This window comes from Oncorhynchus mykiss, chromosome 11 (assembly GCF_057628025.1).
Source record: "Oncorhynchus mykiss isolate SJ-2025 chromosome 11, ASM5762802v1, whole genome shotgun sequence".
NCBI classification, from domain to species: domain Eukaryota; kingdom Metazoa; phylum Chordata; class Actinopteri; order Salmoniformes; family Salmonidae; genus Oncorhynchus; species Oncorhynchus mykiss.
Window position 1 is genome coordinate 49288628 of NC_143032.1, and position 23094 is coordinate 49311721.

Below are 23094 nucleotides of genomic sequence, written 5' to 3' on the forward strand. Positions count from 1 at the left end.
CCCACACGAGGGCGAGGTTAGCGTGGCTATGCGACTGCTGCTTTTATAGTGTGAACGCTCTGTGACGTTGCATTTCCACAAAACACGATGGGTGTGATGAAATAACGGAGCCCAATTCATTTTCAACGGAGGGGGGCGTCAACAGAGAGGGACCAAAGTTAGGTAAAGCTGAACTTTATGCAAGCGCTATTGACCAATCGAAGCTCACTATAGTTTCCAGCCCGTACTGGATTGGCTGTTGATACCTAGCACTACCTAGCCTACTTGCTAGCTTGCTAGGACTGACATGAGGGCGTAGCTAGAGTGGCTATTCAAATTGTCGTGTTATGTGGAAATCCCTTCCGAGCAGGGGAACAAGACCGAACTGTTCTGTGCGTGCACCCTTTATACAGTGCGGCACAACTGGAGATGGCAAACACAGACACTGGTTGTAAATGAATCGTTGCGATGTAATTTGTAGCACAAACTGTGTGCACTCAAAAGCAAGCCCTACAAAGTTCCAGACTGTCAGAATTCTATTTGTGTTTGGCGCAGTAAGGAAGTAGGGATGGATGGTGTGGCAGACTTCCCACCGCCACACAGATCTCTTCAAGTGTATAGGGTGTAGGTAGGGTTTAGAAGTTGATTTGGGATCAGACCCAATGTTTCATTTGAGGTTTTGTCCATGAACACATGAGTCCTAATGGCCACTAGAGGGTGCAAGCAGACTGAATTGAACCTTTCAGACTGAATTTAACCTGCGTGATTTTGCTATTGATGTTTTCATGGACAAAAATCTTGATTTATTCATATAGGACAGATCTTTGGGGTTTTGAACATTTTGCCATAAACTTTTCTTTTTTTCAATGGATAGATATCAAAGCAAAAAATTCACAGTATCTCAAGTGTCTTTCAGTGGATGGTTTTTGATTATTTCCATGGGTCCAGTTAAGCACAACAACAATTTGTTTATTATAAAAATGAAACATTGTGTAAAATTAAAAGTCAGACAATGAATAACAAAGTGACACAAACTTGTGTGAGAGAGAACATGCCTTGACACACACGCATGCTCAAACACACACACACACACACACAAACACACAAACACACACACACTACGCGCCGGGGTCTTTGTCTGTGCGATTAATCCAGTTCCCCTTGTTTGCCTAATTAAAGATAACAGTAATTAAGTGATTGGGAGGAACAACATGCCCGTGTTCCCTCACGCTCCGAGTGAGATGATGAATATGCAGAGGGAGTCAGGGGCCCCACCGCGCTCAGGGGTCAGGTGAGTTAAGATAGACTTTATTGCACCAATAAAAACCCAAGTGCTTCCTCTAATGGAGAGATAAATGATCCGAGAGTCAGTGGAAGACCTTTCCTTTAACCGCTGCCACAGCTGCAATTAACACTAACGAGAGACTAGAACAGTGGGTCGTAGCTAGACCCCGCCGTTCCTGCGTAGCTACCATACCGGTAGCCTCTGCTGCAAGGTCTGGGTCAGTTTACATAAACCATCTCCGAGTAAGAGGGCTGATCTAGGATCAGGTCCCCTCTGTCGATGATTATAGTCTAAAATAAAAAACTTATCCTAGATCAGCAGCACTTCTACTCTGAGAAACTTTATGATTACGGGCCCTGTGGCATAGGAAGTGTGTCTACAGTATATTGTGAAAGCAAGCACCCTAATGTAAACTTCAAAATCAAACTGCAGAAGACAGATTGTCACGCGTGATGAAGAAACCTACACCTACCTGTAATGTGAGATCATATCGCTCTTGAGTACTTATATCCTCCCCTCACTTTTTCTCTGTCTCTGCTCTTAGACACATTCACTCATACATTACATACGAGCACACACACACAAACACACACACCCTCAGGGCTCATGTGATTGATGTGAGCTTCGGAATTAAACCTGCTCAAGCTTTGCCATAATTATCCATTCCTTTGTCTGTGTGCTTTATCTAAGAGTTCATGCCCAGGTCTAATGGCCCTCTACTGCCATACCATACAAACACACTCATATTCTCCTCTCTCTTTCCCTTTGTGTGTTTCTCTCCTAAACCCATAACTACACAGACATGCACATACTCACGCACTCATATTGCACAGACGCACATAATACGAACATGTAAAACCGACATCATGGAAATACACATACTGGTCCATCTCTCTGTTTCTCTCTTTCCTCCTTCCCTGCATGTTCGGGAACTCCATATCTGTGGCCTTGGGCATGGAGTGTCCTATTGTCTCTACTCTCTTACTGGACAAAGAGGCTGCGGTGCAGTCAGATGGTCAGACATCCACCTATAGATCCTTAACGTCCCCTGAGGTGGGTAAATTTGTATATTTAACTAGGCAAGTCAGTTAAGAACAAATTCTTATTGACAATGACATCCTACCCCGGTCAAACCCTAACCCGGACGATGCCGGGCCAATTGTGCGCTGCCCTATGGGACTCCCAATCACGGCAGGTTGTGATACAGCCTGGAATCAAACCAGGGTCTGTAGTAACGCCTCTAGTACTGAGTTGCAGTGCCTTTGACCGCTGCACCACTCGGGAGCCCCCGACAGGGATGGGAAGGGAAATGGCTGGAATGGGTCTGAGTGTAGAGCCTATTCATTAGGACACACCGTAGCAACATGTTTTACAATGGAAATTGGCTGGACAAGTTCAGGTTATCTTTCCCGGCTTGAATCTGTTTTTTTTCCCCGTTTTTGTCTAATGTATACAAACTGTGTGTGAAAGTCTAGTAGGCTGCAGTAGATTTATTTCTAACTGTTCAAAACTGGAATTGTTCATACTCCGGGTTTCTGAGAAAAGCCAAACGTTTAACTTTCTCTTTTCAGCCCTTTTTGAGTACTTTACCCTCCATTTCTATTGTTGAGGCCATGAAAAAGAACATGAACACTTATCCTTACCCTCCTCAAAAGTTTGGAATGTTTTTGGGAGGTTAAATGAACCTCTTCTCCAAGTAGACTGTGTCCCCATGTAAGAAAGTGAGAGATGAAAGTGAGAGATGAAAGGATTGAAAAAGGAGAAAGCATGGGACGGAGGCCAACAAGAATGCCCCCTGACCCCTTTTTGTAATCCATAATGAAGTGTAATAATCTCTAATCAGGTAGAATAATGTGAACCATTAACACCGACAGCAGAATGGAGATTGGATGAGTTGCGTCAGAGGACCTTGTTCAAAGGACAACCAGAGGGCATCTAGACCCTCACCTCTGAGCACTGAATCACCCTGAATCACAGAGAGAGAGAGAGAGAGAGAGAGAGAGAGAGAGAGAGGGGGGAATCGAGAGAAGAAAGGGGGGGGGTCTAAGGGAGAGAGAGAAAGAAAGGGTTGGAGAAAGACAAAGCAAGATAAGAGGCCGTGCAAAAAGTGAACGACAATGAAAAGAGAGAGTTATTGTAATCTGCGGTCCTCTCTGGGTGACCTGCCGTTTAGAGTGCCAGCGCTGACAGCTTCTCTCTGTTGCTGGGGCCGATGGTTAATGCTAGGTGAGTTTTTCATTAGCCGGGCTTTACTGTCTCGACGGGCAGCAGACACGTCATGTGCCAACTATCCCCACCATCAATGGGCTGGCGTGGTACAGACGGTGAGGCAGCTATTACCGAGTGGCAGCAGCTGTGGTCCGTACTCCCAGCGCCCGCTAGCAGTGAATCATACACGTTAGCATGTTAGCATGATGAGGGTAACTCATCCAGGCAATCTGCAGGGCTGGCTTTAAAGGCAGCTGTGTACAGATGTAGGCTATTGGAGTGCAATACTGCCTTATCAACAAAATAGTAGTCTCCTTGTGTGTGGGTGTACTTTAATGGCCTCTGCCAAGAGATGAGTGGACCTTTATGGCACAGGAGGTAGAGTGCTAGCCCTCCAATCGAATTCTTGCAGGAGTTTGTCAGGAGTGAAAACTGACACACAGTAACTATGTTAGCAGGTGACATATACTATAATTACAATGGTTTGAAAGAAGCATTTTAATATATTTTAGTGTTGCAGATCGAGTGTGTAAAGTTTCTCAGTTGCACAGTGGAGTTGCTCTCTCAAGGTCCTGAGTATCCTCTGAGGTCACACTTTCCCTGGCACTGGAAATTCAAGTTGATAAAGAAACCTCTTAAGAATATTATAATTTCATTAGTGCTGCTCTATGGTGAAAGCCCTTGTGCCCTTGTGGGGGTCTTGTTCTCTACTGTCTGCTGTCTTGTAAAGCCACGAGTTTGTGCAGAGACGGAGAAGAATGCATGGTTGAGATCGACTACATTGCAGTTGGCAACTGCAGACTGACTGATGATCTACACTACCGGTCAAATTTTCTAGAACACCTACTCATTCAAGGTTTTTTTATTTGTACTATTTTCTACATTGTAGAATAATAGGGAAGACAGGAAAACTATGAAATAACACATATGGAGTCATGTAGTAACCCAAAAAGTGTTAAACAAATCAAAATATATTTTAGATTCTTCAAATAGCCACCCTTTGCCTTGATGACAGCTTTGGCACTCTTGGCATTCTCTCAACCAGCTTCACCTGGAATGCTTTTCCAACAGTCTTGAAAGAATTCCTACATATGCTGAGCACTTGTTGGCTGCTTTTCCTTCACTCTGTGGTCCGACACATCCCAAACCATCTCAATTAGGTTGAGGACAGGGGATTGTGGGGGCCAGGTCATCTGATGCAGCACTCCATCACTCTCCTTCTTGGTAAAATAGCCCTTACACAGCCTGGAGGTATGTTGGTTCATTGTCCTGTTGACAACAAATGATAGTCCCACTAAGCCCAAACCAGATGGGATGGCGTATCCCTGCAGAATGCTGTGGTAGCCATGCTGGTTAAGTGTGCCTTGAATTCTAAATAAATCACAGACAGTGTCACCAGCAAAGGACCCCCACACCATCACATCTCCTCATCCATGCTTCACAGTGGGATATACACATGTGGAGATCATCCGTTCACCCACAACGCGTGTCACAAAGACACAGCAGTTGGAACCAAAAACCTCCAATTTGGGCTCCAGACCAAAGGACAAATTTCCACCGGTCTGATGTCCATTGCTTGTATTTCTTGGCCCACGCAAGTCTCTTATTATTATTGGTGTCCTTTAGTGTGCAAAGCTGTCACCAAGGCAAAGGGTGGCTATTTGAAGAATCTCAAATATAAAACATATTTTGATGTGTTTAACACTTATTGGTTATTACATGCTTCCATGTGTGTTATTTCAAAGTTGTGATGTCTTCACTATTATTCAACGATGTAGAACATAGTGCAAATAAAGAAAAACCCTTGAATGAGTAAGTGGTCTAAAACTTTTGTCCAGTAGTGTACAAATCACATCACATCCTAAATGACAGCTCGTTATTCTGTGTAGAACAGCTAGTCTGCAGACGCCAACTGTAGTCGATCCCAAACACACACCTTTTCTCTATACCCTGTGCGGATGGATAGACCTTAGTTTACGTGCACACTGATGGTTTAACTCAAGTAGATAACTGCAGCGATGTAATTGTAATTGCTCCCCCTAAATGCTGCTGGATTAAACGACGAATCTATCAATGCAATTGATATGTTTTTATCTATTACCACAATTTCTCTCATACAATGGTATCCATATAATAAAATGTACTATCCGTTTCAGAGAATGTTATGTCTCTGCTCTGCTTAATGTGTGTGTGTGTGTGTGTGTGTGTGTGTGTGTGTGTGTGTGTGTGTGTGTGTGTGTGTGTGTGTGTGTGTGTGTGTGTGTGTGGATGAATGAGAGCATTAATGAATTAAGCTGCTCATTATAATGGTCTGCTCTTGTTGGTCATTAAAAAAACTCATGTAGAATTTGTCACCCTGGCCCCGATGGAGTCTGGGTAATTATGGTTAATGTCTCATCTCCTATTCAAGGCTGGAGCGTTATGCTTAGGAGGGTCGTGCAGCAACAACCCCCTGACCTCATATTTTATTCATCTTAACAGTCATATTATTTGTGATTAACAGCTTTTCACAGAACAAAAGTTTGATTCATATTCATGTCATACAGTTTAGTTAATCAGTTTTTCTAAGATATAATGACGTGTTTGCCTTGCGCAAACGAAATATTGTCATCTCACTTTCAGCCCCATTCAAATTCATTTCATCTCTTTGTCTGTGGTCTCTTGATCAGGTACAACTTGATATGATAGGTTTATTACTATGCTATTGTACAGAGTAGCTATATCATGGGACTCACACACACACACACGCACAGGAACCCACTAAGAATAGCCAGGAAAAGTGAATGGGCAAACATAAACATGTCAGATGATCATGTGATATTCTGATTCCAGAAGCTGTGATATTCTGAAGCCAGAGGATCAGCGAGGATAATTGAGACATTATTACGCCTCTTATTAGCTGGTAATTAAGAGGTGTTTAATTATACAGTAACACTGTGAGAATCATTAGAGAGACAACACAGATTAGGGTATTATCTCCTCATAACAATATCCCTCGGTATAACTAATATACTGTAAGTTAACCTAGAGAGCAAAAGAGAGAGAGAGAGAGAGAGAGAGAGTGGCCTCAAGATGCTTTTTCAGTTCACCACTGGGCTGTTATTTAGAGAAAGTCATGGGGAATTATACAAAAAGAGAAGGATTTGAGAGACGGTGCGTGTGTTTGTGTATGCCTGTGCGTATGTGACAGATACCTCAGTAATTAATTCATTAATGACACAGACTCATTTTAATCCTAACTCCCACGTCTTTCCTCCACTTGTGCGTCTCAATTATTTGTTCAGAGGCCAGTGTGACAATGGAATGGGTTATGGTTGCCTTTGGAATGCTAAACAGGAAGCCTGAAAGTAAGTCACTGTCAGTGGGCAGTACCAAGCCCTTTGTGTTCTGGATGGGGACCTGCTCCCTGGACTTCAAAGGTGAGATTATGTTGGAAAGAGAGAAGCAAAAGAAAACTTCATCTCATGCCCGCTTTTGAAGTTATGGAGGTATATAATACACCCCCCTCAATCCATCTTTTGTGGCACACTCATAGCAGCCAGGTCTTCTAGACAAACACACACACACACACACACATACACACAATCTCAGTAATCTAAGGTGCAGTGCTACATCTGGAGTCCTTGCAAAAACGGAAGTTAATTGACCAATATTTAATGACCTTTTAGCTTCATGTTACAATAATATTGGAAATGGTATATTGGATGTTATTATAGCATAGCCTAACAGTTTAATACCAGATATCTCAATATAGTTCAATGTGTGGGACGCTTGTTTTCTGCTTGATTGTATACAAATACTGTGAAATCCCTGGTTAATAAACTGTCTCAATTGGATAACGCGCAACAGGTGCCCCGCGCGTCAGGCCGTTTTTCTCCCAGAGTTTGGCGCTTTACTGCGCTCGTTTTTGTGCGTGATTATGTTAATATGATTCAAACATAATAATCATAAAGGCATAAACTCATCTGCTCTTTAGCTTGGTGACGAGCTCTGTGAATATCATGATACCCCTTAAAGCAAACATTGGCCTACATTAGGTAATGAGACCATATTTGTATTACAAGATGTTCAAGTGCGTGACTGATTCTCTAATCTTCAATTTGACCACATAAATTGACACCTGAAATATCGTGTATAATAAGTGCAATATAGTGTGACTTCCTCTCATGCCTTTCACACGAGGTGTCACACAATTGAGGAAAACCAGCAAACAAACAACATCAGAAAAAAACGTCTCGATAATTCAAACGAAACAATCCACACACACAAAAAAAATACAAAATAACTCAGACAGATGATGAATTTCGTTTAAAGTTCTTTATAAATCTCTTAAGATAAATCATGTTATTTTACAGTCATAACATTTATCTTACATGTTATATTCATTTAGCGTGCTAATAAGAACAGTCCATAATAAACACATGTGTTATTATTAGACAACACGTTTCATTTTTCAATTAAATCTAATGAACAAAAACTTTGAAATAATTTATATTATCCGCTCATACATTTAAAAACTGAGGCAGCAAGTTTTGATCTTCTTTATTTTGATTGACTAAATTATTATTATTAAATTAAAACTCTCTTTGGGTCAATTCCTCATTGTATTTTAGTGCCACATGTAATGTCATAAATAGCTTCACACAAAAGGTGCTAATAATGGATTCAAGAAAAAATGATGCTGAAATACGTGGTAGCCTACAACTCATCACTATAAAGATACAGTCTGAATTCCTTTACAGCTCTCCATACCTGCTCAACATCTAGGCAACTATACATGATTCACATTTTAGATACTGCTCTCGTTCCCTCGTAGATACAGAATCGAGTTGTTGATGTTTTACCCGGTTAAGACAGCAGAAGAGCCGGGTGTATCGCGTTGCCCTTGCCCTCCAAAGGGTCGGAACCATTCTTCTCCAGCATGGATGAAGAGGAGCAGAGCTGCGCTGGGCCGGACGGAAGGCCCGAAAGACCGGGCATCGGACCCATAGACGGGGTGGGTTTGATGGGCACAGGAACAGCGGGTAGCGTCTGTCCACTGGCGTGATGGTAGAGACCCTTCATGGACACGCCAAAGGGCGCATACTCTGAGGAGACGGGTATGGCGCTCATGGAATCTGACAGCATGCCCACGTGCGGCCACATTGAGTTGACCACACTGCTGAGCTGCGCGGGCACAGGGTAGCCCAGGTGGTGCATTACCGAAGTGATGGGCAGCCCGCTCGTCATCACGCCCTTGTAGTCCCGACCTATGATGTTCTCAATGGCGAACGGGTGCTTGAAGCCGCCGGACTGTCCGCAGTTGATGCTGCCGTAGCTCTGAAAGTGGGGGAGCCTGCCCACTGCGGCCGCGGGGCCTGGATGCTCATGATGCCCTCCACTCAGCTTGCCCTGGTGGTGGAAGTAGTGCATCATCGGGGAGCTCTTGCAGGCCATGTGCTCAGCGCGCAGCAGTTTAAAGCGCTTCCGCCTGCGTAGAAAGCTGCCGTTTTCGAACATGTCCCCACAGTCTGGGTGCAGGGCCCAAAAGCTGCCCTTCCCCGGCTGATCGGGCCGCCGGGGGATTTTGATGAAGCAATCATTGAAGGACAGGTTGTGTCGCAGAGAGTTCTGCCACCGCTGTGTGTTCTCCCGGTAGTAAGGAAAGCGGTCCATAATGAACTTATAGATGTCGCTCAGTGGGAGCATCTTCTCCGTTGAGTTCTGGATGGCCATGGCTGTCAGAGAGATATAGGAGTAAGGCGGCTTCTGGTCACTGTACGAGTTCTTCCCCGGACGAGGCATGATTTTGGATACTAAGCCTATTTATGATTTAGCTCTGCTGTCTATTTTCTGATGAGGGCGCCTGAATATTGTTGCAAGGCTTTGGTCAGTAGCAGTGACTTTACGCAAGATTTTCCAAAGTTTGGAGACTCCAAAATCATTTATTTCCTGGCATCGTGTGTTCGTATTTTAGTGGTCTAAAATAATGTGTGAGTCAGACAGGCAAACACAGACACACATTTCGGTCATGCTTTCTCCAGATGAATTCCTCAAAGATGTGGCTCACAAAAAGCCCCAAAAGGTTTCTCATTCCTCCACCGGCGCACACAAATTCAGAAGTTCATCTCGTGCGTAAAATAACACATCAAAGAGCCCGTCTCTTGCTGTTTCTTTTCCCGCTACACAGGAGATACGATACCAGTCTCTGCGACAGCACAGGCGAGGGTTTGGTGATGCTCCTCGTGTGGGGCCGAGCGCTCCTAGTGCGCTCTTCTGGCCACCCCGCGCCGTTTTTGTAAGGCTGGCATCCAAGCACTCAAGGACACGTTGGGGGAAAGGGGAGGGATGGATGGTGAGGAATAAAGAGGAGGGGAAGGCAAAATCTGAACTCATCCGCGTGCCCTTAGCCCGTGCCAATCAGGACCCTCGCGCGCTCCAAGAGGATAAAGGGTGGACATAACAGTAAATATTAGTGATGGGGCATATAAAACCCCATAATAGTAGCCTAGTCTAATAATACTAATGTTTAGGGAAGAATATGATAACTAGAAACGGATAATTTAAACAGAACAAAATGTTCTTACAGTTTTTTCACCTTTATTCGAATATGTTTGAATGTAATTTATCTTTCACCAATTTTGTTAATTTAAGTCAGATTTTCTTCTCGTAAATCGTCCATGAATATTTGTCACTTGTCTGTGTTTCATGTTAATAAGTTCAAGTTGAAACACTGGAGCATTTTAATGCCTTCTTGGGTAGAGCTGAAGATCTCTGAATTCTTCACGTTGCTTTTCATTTCTTAAATTCTTCAATAGCTTTTTGTGTGATAACATTGTAAAAAGCCATTTCCTTGGAAACATTTCAAATTCGTTATGGCTACGTTTATCTTCGTTTTCTTAGTGTATTCTTTGTTTATGTGACGAAATATGACCGATTCCAACCTAGTCTAAGCTATTAACCAGTCATTTTGATGCTTGAAAATACAACATTATGCAATTTAACTTTATGCACACTGTTCAGAAGGATATCACATATGGCAATGGTAAGCCTATGAGTGTAAATCGAGAAAGATCTATTTTCATTCCATTCTTTTTCAAATTGTTGAAACTGCAGTTTAAGATAACAATCAATCATGTAGGCTATGAACACACACACACACACACACACACACACACACACACACACACGTTGATTAATTGCGGAGAGGGGACTCATTGCAACCAACCAACCTGCCAACACACACACACACACACGCACGCGCGCACACACACTCGCACACACACACACTCATGTTGTTGGAGATTAATTGCGGTGAGGGGACTCCTTGCAGCCAACCTGCTGTCTGTCTGTTTAAACACCCTCCCGCGTATACTACAAGGATGTAAACAAACTTGCTCCCTCCTCTGAGTTCCGATAAACGAAATAACAAAAGCTGCTCCTGATTTTGCACGGCCAGGTGTCACGGCTCGGCCCTCAACGGCGCCCGTCTTCTCGTGCGCCCCAGCGGGACCCGAATACATTACAATAATTAAGCCTTCCGTGATTTACCTTCCTTGGAGAGAGGTCCAACAATGTAATTAAGCGTGAGCTTGCTATTTTATATATGAATATTCAAAACGGCAGGGCCAGCTCTAGCCTTTTGGGGGCCCTGGGCAAGATTTGGTTTAAAGTCAAGTTCCTGCAATTCTAGACATTTTTTCATGGGGATAGAGAAAATGTAGCAGTTTTAAAGCAATATTTCTGCAATTCGACAAATTTTGCCATGGGGCGGAGAGAATTGTTTCAAAATCAATAACTCATTTCATAAAATTCTACTTGTTTTGGTATGGGGCTGAGAGAAAAATGTGAAGTTTTACAGCCTTGTGTCATGTTAACATAGAGTGTATGTCCAATTCCTGGCATAACTCTAATTAGCATAATACAAAATCCCCATCGAAAACTGTCTGTTTAAGATAGAGATATGTTGTTGGGCTGCGTTTCAATCCACCAATGGAGGTCTTCCTCATCTGAGGTGGAAGGAGACCGAGCTACAGCGGTGTTTGTCAGACTGTGAGACGTCCCGAAAATCGGACTTCTCAAGAAAACGTCTCTAGTATCCGAACGGTTTGGCCTACAAACTAATGACCACAAAGATGAGACTCTCGCGATGGTGCTCTCCGTTTTGCTCTGTAACCCCCTCAAGAGTCACGGGACTAGTCTGAAGTCGGCACCGCCGATCTGCCAACTTCTGTTTGTAGTGTCCAAACAGTTTGGGCTATAGATACTAATATGGAAAGGTGAACCTCTCAAGAACACTTAGATATTGTTTTTTTGTTGTTGCTTTAGGACGCCCACCAGCCTCACATGACTCGTCTGAAGGTAGACAGTACCAGTTAAAAACATTTATGGAAGTATATATGGAAGTAGTTTAGTGTTGATTTTTTTCGTTGTTAAATGTGGGTAAAACAATATATACAAATCATTTCCTGATCTTTCTTATATTGCTGACACTTTAAAACAAGCTTCCTTTTGATACATTTTTTAACTATCTGTTTTCCATGTATGAATCTGTTGTTTTTCAATGCATTTTAATGGGCTAATAGCAGTAAAGCAAAATTCAATGTTTCATCCCCCCAAAAATGTGGATATGCAGTACCAGTCAACACTTGGCATGCTCTCAACCAGCTTCATGAGGAATGCTTTTCCAACATTCTTGAAGGAGTTCCCACATATGCTATGTATTTGTTGCCTGCTTTTCCTTCACTCTGCGGTCCAATTCATCCTAAACCATCTCAATTGGGTTAAGGTCGGGTGATTGTGGAGGCCATGTCATCTGATGCAGCCTCTCCTTCTTGGTCAAATAACCCTTACACAGCCTGGAGGTGTGTTGGGTCATTGTCCTGTTGAAAAACAAATGATAGTGCTGCAAAATGCTGTGGTAGCCATGCTGGTTAAGAGTGCCTTGAATTGTAAATAAATCACAGACAGTGTCACCAGCAAAGCACCATCACACCTTCACACCTCCTCCTCCATGCTTCACGTGGGAATCACACTTGCGAAGATCATCTGTTCACCTACTCTGCGTCTCACAAAGACACGGCGGTTGGAACCAAATATCTCAAATTTGGACTCCTTAGACCAAAGGACAGATTTCCACCGGTCTAATGTCCATTGCTCGTGTTTGTTGGACCAAGCAAGTGTCTTCTTATTGGTGTCCTTTAGTAGTGGTTTCTTTGCAGCTATTCGACCATGAAGACCTGATTCACACAGTGTCCTCTGAACAGTTGATGTCTGTTACTTGAACTCTGTGAAGCATTTATTTGGGCTGCAATTTCTGAGGTGCAGTTAATTCTAATGAACTTATCCTCTGCAGCAGAGGTAACTCTGGGTCTTCCTTTCCTGTGATGGTTCTCATGAGAGCCAGTTTCATCATAGCACTTGATGGTTTTTGTGACTGCACTTGAAGAAACTTTCAAAGTTCTTGAATTGTTCCATATTTTAAAGTAATGATGGACTGTCATTTCTTTTTGCTTATTTGAGCTGTTCTTGTCATAATATGGACTTAGCCCTATTTGGTAAAAGACCATCTTACCTTGTCACAACACAACTGATTGACTCAAATGCATTAAGAAGAAAATAAATTCCACAAATGTACTTTTAACAAGGCACACCTGTTAATTGAAATGCATTCCAGGGGACTACCTCATGAAGTTGGTTAATAGAATGCCAAGAGTGTGCAAAGCTGTCATCAAGGCAAAGGGTGGCTACTTTGAAGAATCTGATTCCATATGTGTTATTTAATAGTTTTCATGTCTTCACTATTATTCTACAATGTAGAAAATAGTAAAAATAAAGAAAAACCCTTGAATGAGTAGGTGTGTCCAAGCTTTTGACTGGTACTGTATTTTTAGGGTATCTCAAGGGGTCCTCATATTTAAAATCAAATCTCTAAATGATCCTTGGTATGACCATCTCAAAACAATTCCATATGTTACTTTCACGGGAGGTTGGTGGCACCTTAAGTGGACAGGACGGCTCGTGGTAAGAATCAGTGGAATGGTGCCAATCCGTTTGCTCCGTTCCAGCCATTACTATGAGCCGTCCTCCCCTCAGCAGCCTCCACTAGCTTAGTAGAACTCCCCCTCCTAGACTAATTTACCAATCTAAAAAATGTTACTGAATGCACAACCAAATTTCGAAATGGCACTTTGTGTATTCTAGCATTCAACAGTAGGTTAAGACCCCGACTGAGTAAACCATTTAAAAATGTTAAATAAAAAGGGCCAGTGGCCCGAGGCAAATGCCTATGTAGCTTATGCCCAGGGCTGGCCCTGCAAAACATGTCAATTAATTAGCCAACATATCTCTTCCATTACGTCTGCCACCTTCGAGCACTACAGAGTCACCAGCGCCATATAAGAGCATATTTTATACATAGCCTATGAGTCCTCATATAAGCACCTTTAAAATAAAGCCATTTTTTAAAAGTAATTTAGGCCTATAGGCTACATGAAAAAAAAACATTGTTTTTCAGCGCCTAAAAATTAGTTGGTGCCCTTCGAGGCCCACAGAGGCTAATGCGGGTGGATACATCCTCTTTAAACGCGCGGGAAAGATAAATATTAAGTCTGTTTTCACATAGGGGCCCGTTAAGTGGGCCTAGACATCGCGCTGATATGCATAACAAAATTAATTAGGTGGTGTTCGCAGCATCCAACTCCTGGACAAATAACTACTTGTAAAGCACACCTTCTGGGCATACTGAACATATGCTGGAATTATCCTTAATTGACTAATTACATAAATTACTCATTAATTTTTACAGCACATCAATTATAAAATATATATCAATTAATTTTGCATAAATTAAGGCGGCACACCGCTGAAGAAGGAGGTAGGGGGATAAAGGCGCAGGGAGGGGGCCCACACAGGGGGTGCGGGGAAAGGGGTCGTCTGTTTGTTTCGAGAATCTAATAATTATTTGTTCAGCTTAGGGCAGGATGTTATTCCTCTGTCTCCCATTTGAAAAGAGATGTGGATAATGGAAATTATGATAATAATCTTTAAAGACCCCTCGTGAAGTCATCAGGGCGCATAGCGGCAGAGATAAACATTTAAATCAATTAACCCTATTGTTCAACGGGAAAATGAGCCGGTTTGGGAGTGGTAAGGTTTAGGCCCAACCGTTGGAGTAATGGGAAATTATTTAGTGGTGACGCATAATGCTCCATGATTGCTCTATTTCCCCATAAAACCGGGGGTGGGGTGGTGGTGATGGCGTCTCCTTGTTCTCGTTAAAAGTTATTGGAAACTCAGTCAAGTTCTGGTGAACCTATATAATATGCCTCATGACAGAAAAGTGGCTTTTTGGTTGGTGCCATCACGACATAAATCTGGTCCTCATTTAGTAATTTAAGTAGGCTAGTTATTAAGGCCGGCCTATATTTTTTTCACTAATTGGTCTTTTGACCAATCAGATCAGCTCTGACATTAAATGATCTGACGTGATCGGCCAAAAGACCAATTATTGGAAAAATACAAAAATTGGTCAGTCAGTTGTGAACAGTGAGTGAATTACACATTCACCTCGGAGACAGTTTTTCAGAGAAATTACAAGAGGAAGATTTGGTACGGGGGATAGTTGTAGCGCAGTGGCTGGTGAGCTGGCAAGACCGTTGATGCTCTATCGGGCAATGGACACTGGGCGGCAGTGGTCAGCTCTCTCCATCATTTCACTTTCTCTACCTCCCCTCCCCGACTCTCAGCTATAATGTTCTGCACGTGCCCACACCATGGGTTATACACCTGCCCTGGCCATGCAAGACCAGTTTATTTGCAAGAATTTTCGAGTTGTGGAGTTGACTAGCCTGGTTAGAGTCCGAATCACTGAAGAAGTCTATTTCACTTATGTGTTCCCTATTATGTACACTTGTAAAAGTTGAACGTTTGAAATATGGCTGAACAACCACACTGGGAGCTTTCCCTTTCGGGATTATTGTGCAGCCCTCTTCAATTAAATTCTGTTTTCCTTAGAGGCCAGTGAGATTTAGGCTACTGATAGTCCCGCCTACCTAACGGCCGCTGTCCACTGTCAGTGTGGTGCTGAAGGTCAGTTCTCTGGAGTCGGGACGAGACCAATGTTTCGCCGCTGTCCATACTGAAATCTCATATCTCTGGTAAGCTATTTGCTGCTCATACATCGGATGTCCCTCCACAACTTCTGTGTGGTTTCAACAAAGTAGACTTCAGAAAAATGTTAATTTTGGTTTTAAACAAGGAACAACAATGTTGACTATATTAAGGCCGGAGGGGTATGGTGTATGGCCAATAAACCACGGCTAACGGCTGATCTTAAGCATGAAGCAATGCAGAGTGCCTGGACACAGCCCTTAGACATGGTGTATTGGCCATATATGTGCCTTACTGCCATTATAAACTGGTTACCAACGTAATCAGAGCTGTAAAAATGAACGTTTTGTCATACCTGTGGTATATGTCTGATATACCACAGCTGTCAGCCAATCAGCATTCTGGGCTCGAACCACCCAGTTTCTAATAACAATTATAGAATTGCATTTTGTTGAGGAACAAAAATGAATTATTACCAAGTGATAGCCAGTCAGTTACAGTCATGACCTCCCGTTTATAGAGGACAGGAGTGAGCTTGAGGAGGGGTGAGAGGCACCACTTTTAAATAAGACCTACTGGTATTATGAAATGGTTGGGTAGGCCTATGTGACTCGGGGACTACAGTGTGTAACGCCAAACGCCCTTTGAATGCGGTCAATCACAAATTGCAAGTCTGTGAGTAAGAGAGAGAGAGATCTTCCCGAATGTGTGTTTTTTATGTTATCCTATAATATTTTCTCATTGCGTTTTAATTCAATAGGGGTTGATTACTGTTCAATCACAGTTAAAAATAATAATAATAAAATGTATGCCAAGGCAATTGTATGAGCATTCAACATTTTATTGACGGTTCTTAAAAACAACCTCTGGGTTTTTATTTGTCATGCTGTGCATATTATCAATTTGTGCGCCAACGGGACGCGCACGCGACCACACGCACGAAACACTCACGCGCATAAACACACACACACAGTCCTTGGCCTCCGTGGTCGGACAGTATCATCAGTAGGCTACTACAAACACGTCAAACCGTATCCTCGGCGCTGCAGCATTCTGCATTTCTGAAGCGGCTGGGCGCTCTATCCATGTTTGCTTTCCTGTCTGTTATAAACGGATTTAATCTACCCGGATACATTTTTGCCATTGGCGGTGGTTCCCAAACGTTGGGTGCACGTTGAATTCAGCGAGCGCGCCCCCGCTGGATAGCTTCCCGTCACACCCACTCCATATCTGGCCAGCCTGGAGAGGGAGGACCGCTAGTTGAGCCAATGCTGCAGTGAGCGCAGCGGGGGATTCGGCGGCACAACAGCGCAAAGACAACCAGGGTTGTAAACTTGTATATGGAGACTGCAGCGTCCCCGCAACGACAAAGTCCAACATGGAAGATTATTTACGGCGGGCCAAGACCATGCTGGTGAGTTTTAGCCTAAACAGCCCGGGGTTAATAAGGGTTTTACTGATTGGGATGATGACGACATGCTACAGGCTGTATTCCTGTTGCTGAACTGTACATTCTCTCGTTTCTTTGCCCCACAAGCAGCACCTTTAGTAGGCTACGGCGCCAGGCCTGAATGATGAATAGAAACGAGTGGTCCAAACCATAAGCTTCTCCTCCCACACATTTTTTAAAAATTGAATTTTGATCAGGGAATGCATGGAAACAGCAAGTTCATCAGAGGCACGCACCAGCCCGTACGCACCAGCCCGTACGCGCCTATGCTGCAGATAACGCCTAATCTGTCATCAAGCGCACTATTTGCATTTTATTTACGCCTAATATGTCATCAAGCAAACTATTTGCATTTAAGGCCTGCTGTCTCGGCAGAGCTCAGGGAAGTAGTTTCCAGTAAAAAGTTGTTGTAAACACCTCATGATGTCTACTCACTTACTTGACAGGTAGGCGAAAGGATACTAACTGTTTGTTTTAGGTAGGCTTAGGCTACATCACAACAGTATAAATGAGTGTAGGCCTGTAGCTACAATAAACATGCGGGTGAGGTTTAAAGTTGCTTGATTTTGTTTGGTCATTCTCCATAGAGGCATGTTGTCTAAAGCCCCCCGAATAGACAAACCCCAGTGAAGGCTGTTGTTTTCTGTATATGTCCAGAGCCATGCATTACAGCCTAATAGTGTCAGTATGCCTATTGTTGTAGGTAGTTGTGTGTGTTGTAGGTAGAGTGTGCAATGTTGTTGTTTTTTTGATGGTCCATCGATTGAATACACAGTTCCCTTTTGTGTGATGAGATCATGGGATCCTACTAGGATGACATAGAAGGATAAGACAGAGATGATGTCATAACAGAAAGCAGGAAATACACATGGGAGCATGGGATCCACCATGGAGATTGGGATAAATTGGGCCAACTGAAAGAGAAAGAGTAATTGGACGATAAGGCCCAACTCAGTGGCCGCCTTGTGGTTAGTGTCCGCCCTGAGATTGGAAGGTTGGGAATTCAATCGTCGGCCCGAGTCATACCAAAGAAGACTGTAAAAATGGGACCCAATGCGTTTCTGCTTGGCACGCCGCATTAAGGAGACAGATTGAGGTTAAGGCCCTGCAATGGACTATAGTGTCCAGTCCAGCGGGTGTACTTGTACATCAAGCTGTCTCGCGCTACAGAAACAGGCGGCTCGCACAAGCCAAGGCTCGTGCTCGTGCAATTGGACTATAAGGATGCTAGTTGTGTCCTGGTTGGAGATGCCGTGTTGTACAATACATGTTTATCGACATGAGGACTGCTCCCCCCTCTGTCGCTCTCTCATTCTCGCCATCTTTTTTTCACCTTCCCTTTAGCACTGCAGTGTGTGAATGGCCTCTCTTCCTCCTTTTTCATCTTCTCCTGCATGGCAACCATCCAGAACATCCATACCTCTAATTGGCTTTCCTGTATAAGTGCTTACTGGGTCTATCTTCCTTAATCGCTCGCTTTCTCTTTCTGTCTGTGGCTCTTTCTCTTTCACTCTCTCGCTTTCTTGCTCGCTCTCGGGCATGGCACTAAGGCAATGTGCTTAGTGGACACACACACACATCCACATACGCACGCATGCATACACAGTGCACACATGTTTTTGAGGAACACATTGATCTAGGCTTTGGCAAGGGGATTTGGAATGTGGATCACCCTGACCTTCACCCCATGGCAGAACCCTGCCCAGTGTCTGCACACTTTGTGGAGATTGGAGACATATACAGAGATGTACATATATATACAGAGATGTATTGCCATAGTAGACCTAAAACATTTAGACCTGGACACTCTTTGACTTGGACAGTGAATGTGGTGGACAGAAACACACAGACCTTTGTTTCTTACACACATGGGGAATGCGCATGTGTGTCTGTGTTTTGATATGTACGTGTGTGTGTGTGTGTGTGTGTGTATACATTTTTCTAAAAAGCTTTCCTTTTATTCGTGACGACACACTGTAAATCACTGATGCCCAGGCAGCAGTCAGCTGTTAGTCATTTTAGCCTTTAGTACGGAAGGCTTTATAGGCAGGCAGCCCTGCTAAATTAGCCACGTCACTGGAGAAGGAGGCACAATATTACCGCTGAGCTATAGAAGGGAGGAGTAGGAGGGGTTCATAAACAGAATACAGTGGTGGTGAAAGAGAGGAGATGATGGAAGGACAGAGATAATGGAGGGTAAGAGAGAGGGAAAGCATTAAGAGCTAAGCAAGGCAGAGAAAAGCAGCAGCACTGCGTCTGTCCACCCCGAGCCTCCTTGAGATGAATGGGGTGAATTTTAGATGAGGAGCACACAGCGAAATGGAGATGAGAGAGCGGTACCGGCTGTGTGTTTAGTTGTCTGTGTGCTGCTGCTGCTGCTGCTGCTGCTGCAGTGGAACAGACAGTGAGTGGCTTTCCTTTCTCCACTAATGCGTCTCTTCCTCCCGTAGCCATCAGAGTATCGACCAACCCAACCACCCCCCTTTATCCCACCTCCCCCATCCATCCACTTTAAGAAACATGAGACCAGATATTAACATCTCAAACAGATATCCCTGCCCGGTGCACATCCCTCCCCTGCTCCCCTCCTCATCCACTCTAATCATGGACATGCACGGTAATATGAGACTGAGATATGGATGGGTATTCATTGCTAATTTCCCTATTGGACCTGTGGTTGTATCCAGGAGAGATTTCAGCAGGCCAGTGTGGCACGGTATACTGCAGTTGGCGTGTATACCCAATACTGCCTTAATATGCTGACTAGCTCAATGTAACAACCACCCCAGATACTTTCTATCCCATCCTATCACAACTGTGTATGACGTAGTACTCTTCATTCTCACTGGTGTAGTACTGGTAGTAGTGACTAGGATACACACATGCAAGTACACACAAACCACTGATCACGCACACCACACATCATATTTTGCATTATGCATGTTTGTCTGAGTACTACATTCCAGCAGTGTTGGGTGGTCCTTTGCATGGGGTGATGTACGTTTCCTTCAACAATCAGTCTTCCAGATAGATGACACAGGAACCTTGGAATAAAACTCTTTAGTAATAAAATGCAATTGCAGACAGAGATTCACATACAGAATACCTCAGTAGTCTACAGTAAAGATCTGTGTTGCGAAACAGGAGACAACTGTCTTTATGGTAGTTGGTGTGGACAACCTACCATCAATCATACCTTAACATTGTTGCATTGGATTAGAGACAAAGTATCTAAGATAAGAAAAACATGTCTAGACTGTGGTTTCTCACTCTACTATAAGCCATCGACCACACCTGTGTAGTCTCAGGCCCTTTGCTACTTTCGGAACATCTCGGCCTTGAGGCTGCGTGACTATCAGCAGGTGCAGGCAGTTCTCAGCCTGAGAACTAAAGCAATACATCTCCATTATCCAGTACTTTTCCATCATTGCAAATTTCAAGCATACAAAGGTTATCACATACAGTAATCATGGCATTGGTGTACCCCCACACCCGACTCCCAGGGTAACCCCCAACAACAGTCATACCTGCTCTAGGGATTAGATGATATCAGCTATTTCTGCTCTGCCTAAAACACTTCTCACAGCTTATCTTTCTTTCATGTCACAGGCTGCAGTGGCATAAGAAGTTAAAGCTTCACTATGTAACTTCTTGGGCCACCTGACCTAATTCACATAGAAATATAAATTATAGGCTAAGAAGTGTAGATATGTTCTATGTGCGCTATTTCTATGCTTCCCGTTCTTCAGTTTAGTTTTTGCGTCTTTTACTGAGAAGGGTGCAACTGCAGTCCGCAATTCGGGGCGTTCCTGCATGTGGGCATTCCTGCATTTGCAGGAACCCCTATTTGTACTTTTATTGGTCCATTTTTAAGCTATGACTCCAGTACATAGGCGGGAGGCCGGGGTGCTCCAGTACATTAGATTGCGGTAATGCGTCATAACATTGGATGCCAACCGCTGATAAATCCCACAGAGAATACATTTTATTTATTTATTTTATTAATATATTTATTTGCACCAAAGAAAGTGATAGACATCAATACAGATAAAAAATGTAATAAAATAAAAACGGTGTGGTTGGAAGCCCAAGGCCTTATATGAAAACCACACCACAAAAAAACAACACACAATACAATATACAAGTACACAAATAAAAAAAAGGTTTGTTAAAACAGATAATAAAACCTGCTAATTACAAATGTATAAATGAATTGATCAGTAATCACGAAAAAAACATATATATTTATTTTTTATGTGAGTGTGGGAGAGTTATGCTATATGGAGGAGATAACTGAGTAGTTTGGTTCATAAGGCTGACCCCCAGTCTTCACTTAAAGTTATTGAGGGGTGATGATGTTTTGGCAATGTGAAGATAGGAATTCCAGAGTATAGTACCTTCTATATCTAATAGAGAATTGACGATGTGAGGTGCGGCTGTGGGGAGGGTGAAGGTTATCGCAGTGTCTTGTGTTATATAGATGGATATCTGAATTCATCTGGAAGAATCAATTGAAGGATTTAGGTAAACTGTCTGGCAGGTATGAGTATTTGTAGATTAAAGTGGCATAATTGGCGTACATTATTGTCGTAAATAGGTATTTAAAGGAGGTGGCTAGTCTTACAATTTTTTTTATTTTTATGATGAGTAATTTGTGTAGGTAGGAGGCATATGATCTTGTCCAGACAATATCACAGTAAATGAGATATGGATAAATGAAGCTATAGTATAGCTGGAGACAAATGTAATATGATCTTTCCAGGACAACTTTTCATCACTTAGAACTCAGAGGAATCTAGTGGATGTGACCAGTTCCATTTCATTCCCACCAATTGAGATTCTCGCTCTTTTTTTAAAATGTATTATTATTATAACAATGTGTCTTATTACTAACGAATACAATACAGTTGGATTGTTTAACATTTAAAGATTAGCAAATGATCTGGAACCATTCAGAAAATGTGGCCATACCTGAGTTGGCTTCATTAATTAGTGAATCAGCATTTCTGTGTGATAAAATCAAATTGTTATCATCAACAAAGAGAATGGGAAGTATGGTAGAAGACACAACAGGAAGGTCACGGATGTAGATTGTGAATAACAAAGGTCCAACTGCAGCCACAGGATATCTTGTCCCTAGTAGATGCACGGCCATTTGCATAAACACTTTGAGCTCTACCACAATCATAACTATAAAGGCAATTATATGTATAATCATGAAAACTGTAATAATGCAATTTAGAAAGTCATATTTTATGATCAACCGTGTCAAACGCCTTGGACAAATCTAAAAAGATGACAAGAGCGGATTCATTGTTGCTAAAGAACCATATCTGTGGAGTAGTTTTTACGGTGCTCACATAGAATACAGTGTTGATTTAAATGTTTCAACATTCTCTATAGAGGAGGATAACATTGGCCATTTTAAACTCTTTAGTAACAATGATTTGGTGAAGATATACGTTAGAGGCTCAGTAATGAGGAAGACACTGATTTCACCAAAGAGGCACCGATTTCATCATGGCCTGCTGCTGATATCTTTAAGTTACCAATTACCTCAAACTGAAGCAGAGAAGGGATGTAATCCAAGGGATTTCTGTCAGTTTTCTCTATTTTCTTTGACAAGAGAGGAACCCACATTCACAATGAAATAACATCAGGATCACAGATTTGTGACTTTTTTAATCCCCAATGACAATCTTGTCTCATCACTGCAACTCCCCAACGGACTCGGAAGAGGCAAAGGTCGAGTCATTCGTCCTCCGAAAATTGACCCGCCAAACCACGCTTCTTAACACCTGCCCGCTGCACCAATGTGTTGGAGGAAAGACCATTCCAGCTCGATGAACCAAGTATACCCCCCCCCCCCGGCCAAACCCTTCCCTGACCCGGATGGGCCAATTGTGTGCCGCCCTATTGGACTCCCGGTCGGTTGTGACACAGCTTTGGATCGAACCCTTGTCTGTAGTGATGCCTCAAGCACTGCAGTGCCTTAAACCGCTGCGCCACTTGGGAGGCCACAACTAAACCAAGGTTTCCAGAACCCATGTGCTGCTCTCCTGTGTGATTTAACTAAGGGAAA

General features: G+C 43.0%; 2 protein-coding genes across 6 annotated transcripts in view; one reads left to right on the forward strand and one right to left on the reverse strand.

The window, feature by feature from the left end:
- LOC110535786 (uncharacterized) overlaps positions 1 to 23094 on the forward strand; it is a 74743-nt gene that overhangs the window by 7659 nt on the left and 43990 nt on the right. For 4 of the 5 annotated variants that reach the window (XM_021621046.3, XM_021621047.3, XM_021621048.3 and 1 more), the window contains exon 1: positions 16524 to 16976. The exons of the other annotated variant lie outside the window; for it this stretch is intronic. In XM_021621046.3, coding sequence (XP_021476721.3) covers positions 16941 to 16976 — 36 coding nt within the window. In that variant the 5' untranslated portion in view covers positions 16524 to 16940. Of the gene's footprint in view, positions 1 to 16523; positions 16977 to 23094 lie in introns of those variants that run through there. 5 annotated transcript variants of the gene reach the window in all.
- On the reverse strand, positions 7775 to 9710 carry LOC110535785 (forkhead box protein B2). The gene has a single exon (XM_021621045.3). The coding sequence runs from the start codon at positions 9254 to 9256 to the stop codon at positions 8321 to 8323; it is 936 nt and encodes a 311-aa protein (XP_021476720.1). The 5' UTR covers positions 9257 to 9710; the 3' UTR covers positions 7775 to 8320.

What these genes read in the sequence shown, in the direction of transcription:
- LOC110535785 (XM_021621045.3), bottom strand. Translation starts at nt 9,256, where the DNA reads ATGCCTCGTCCGGGGAAGAACTCGTACAGTGACCAGAAGCCGCCTTAC.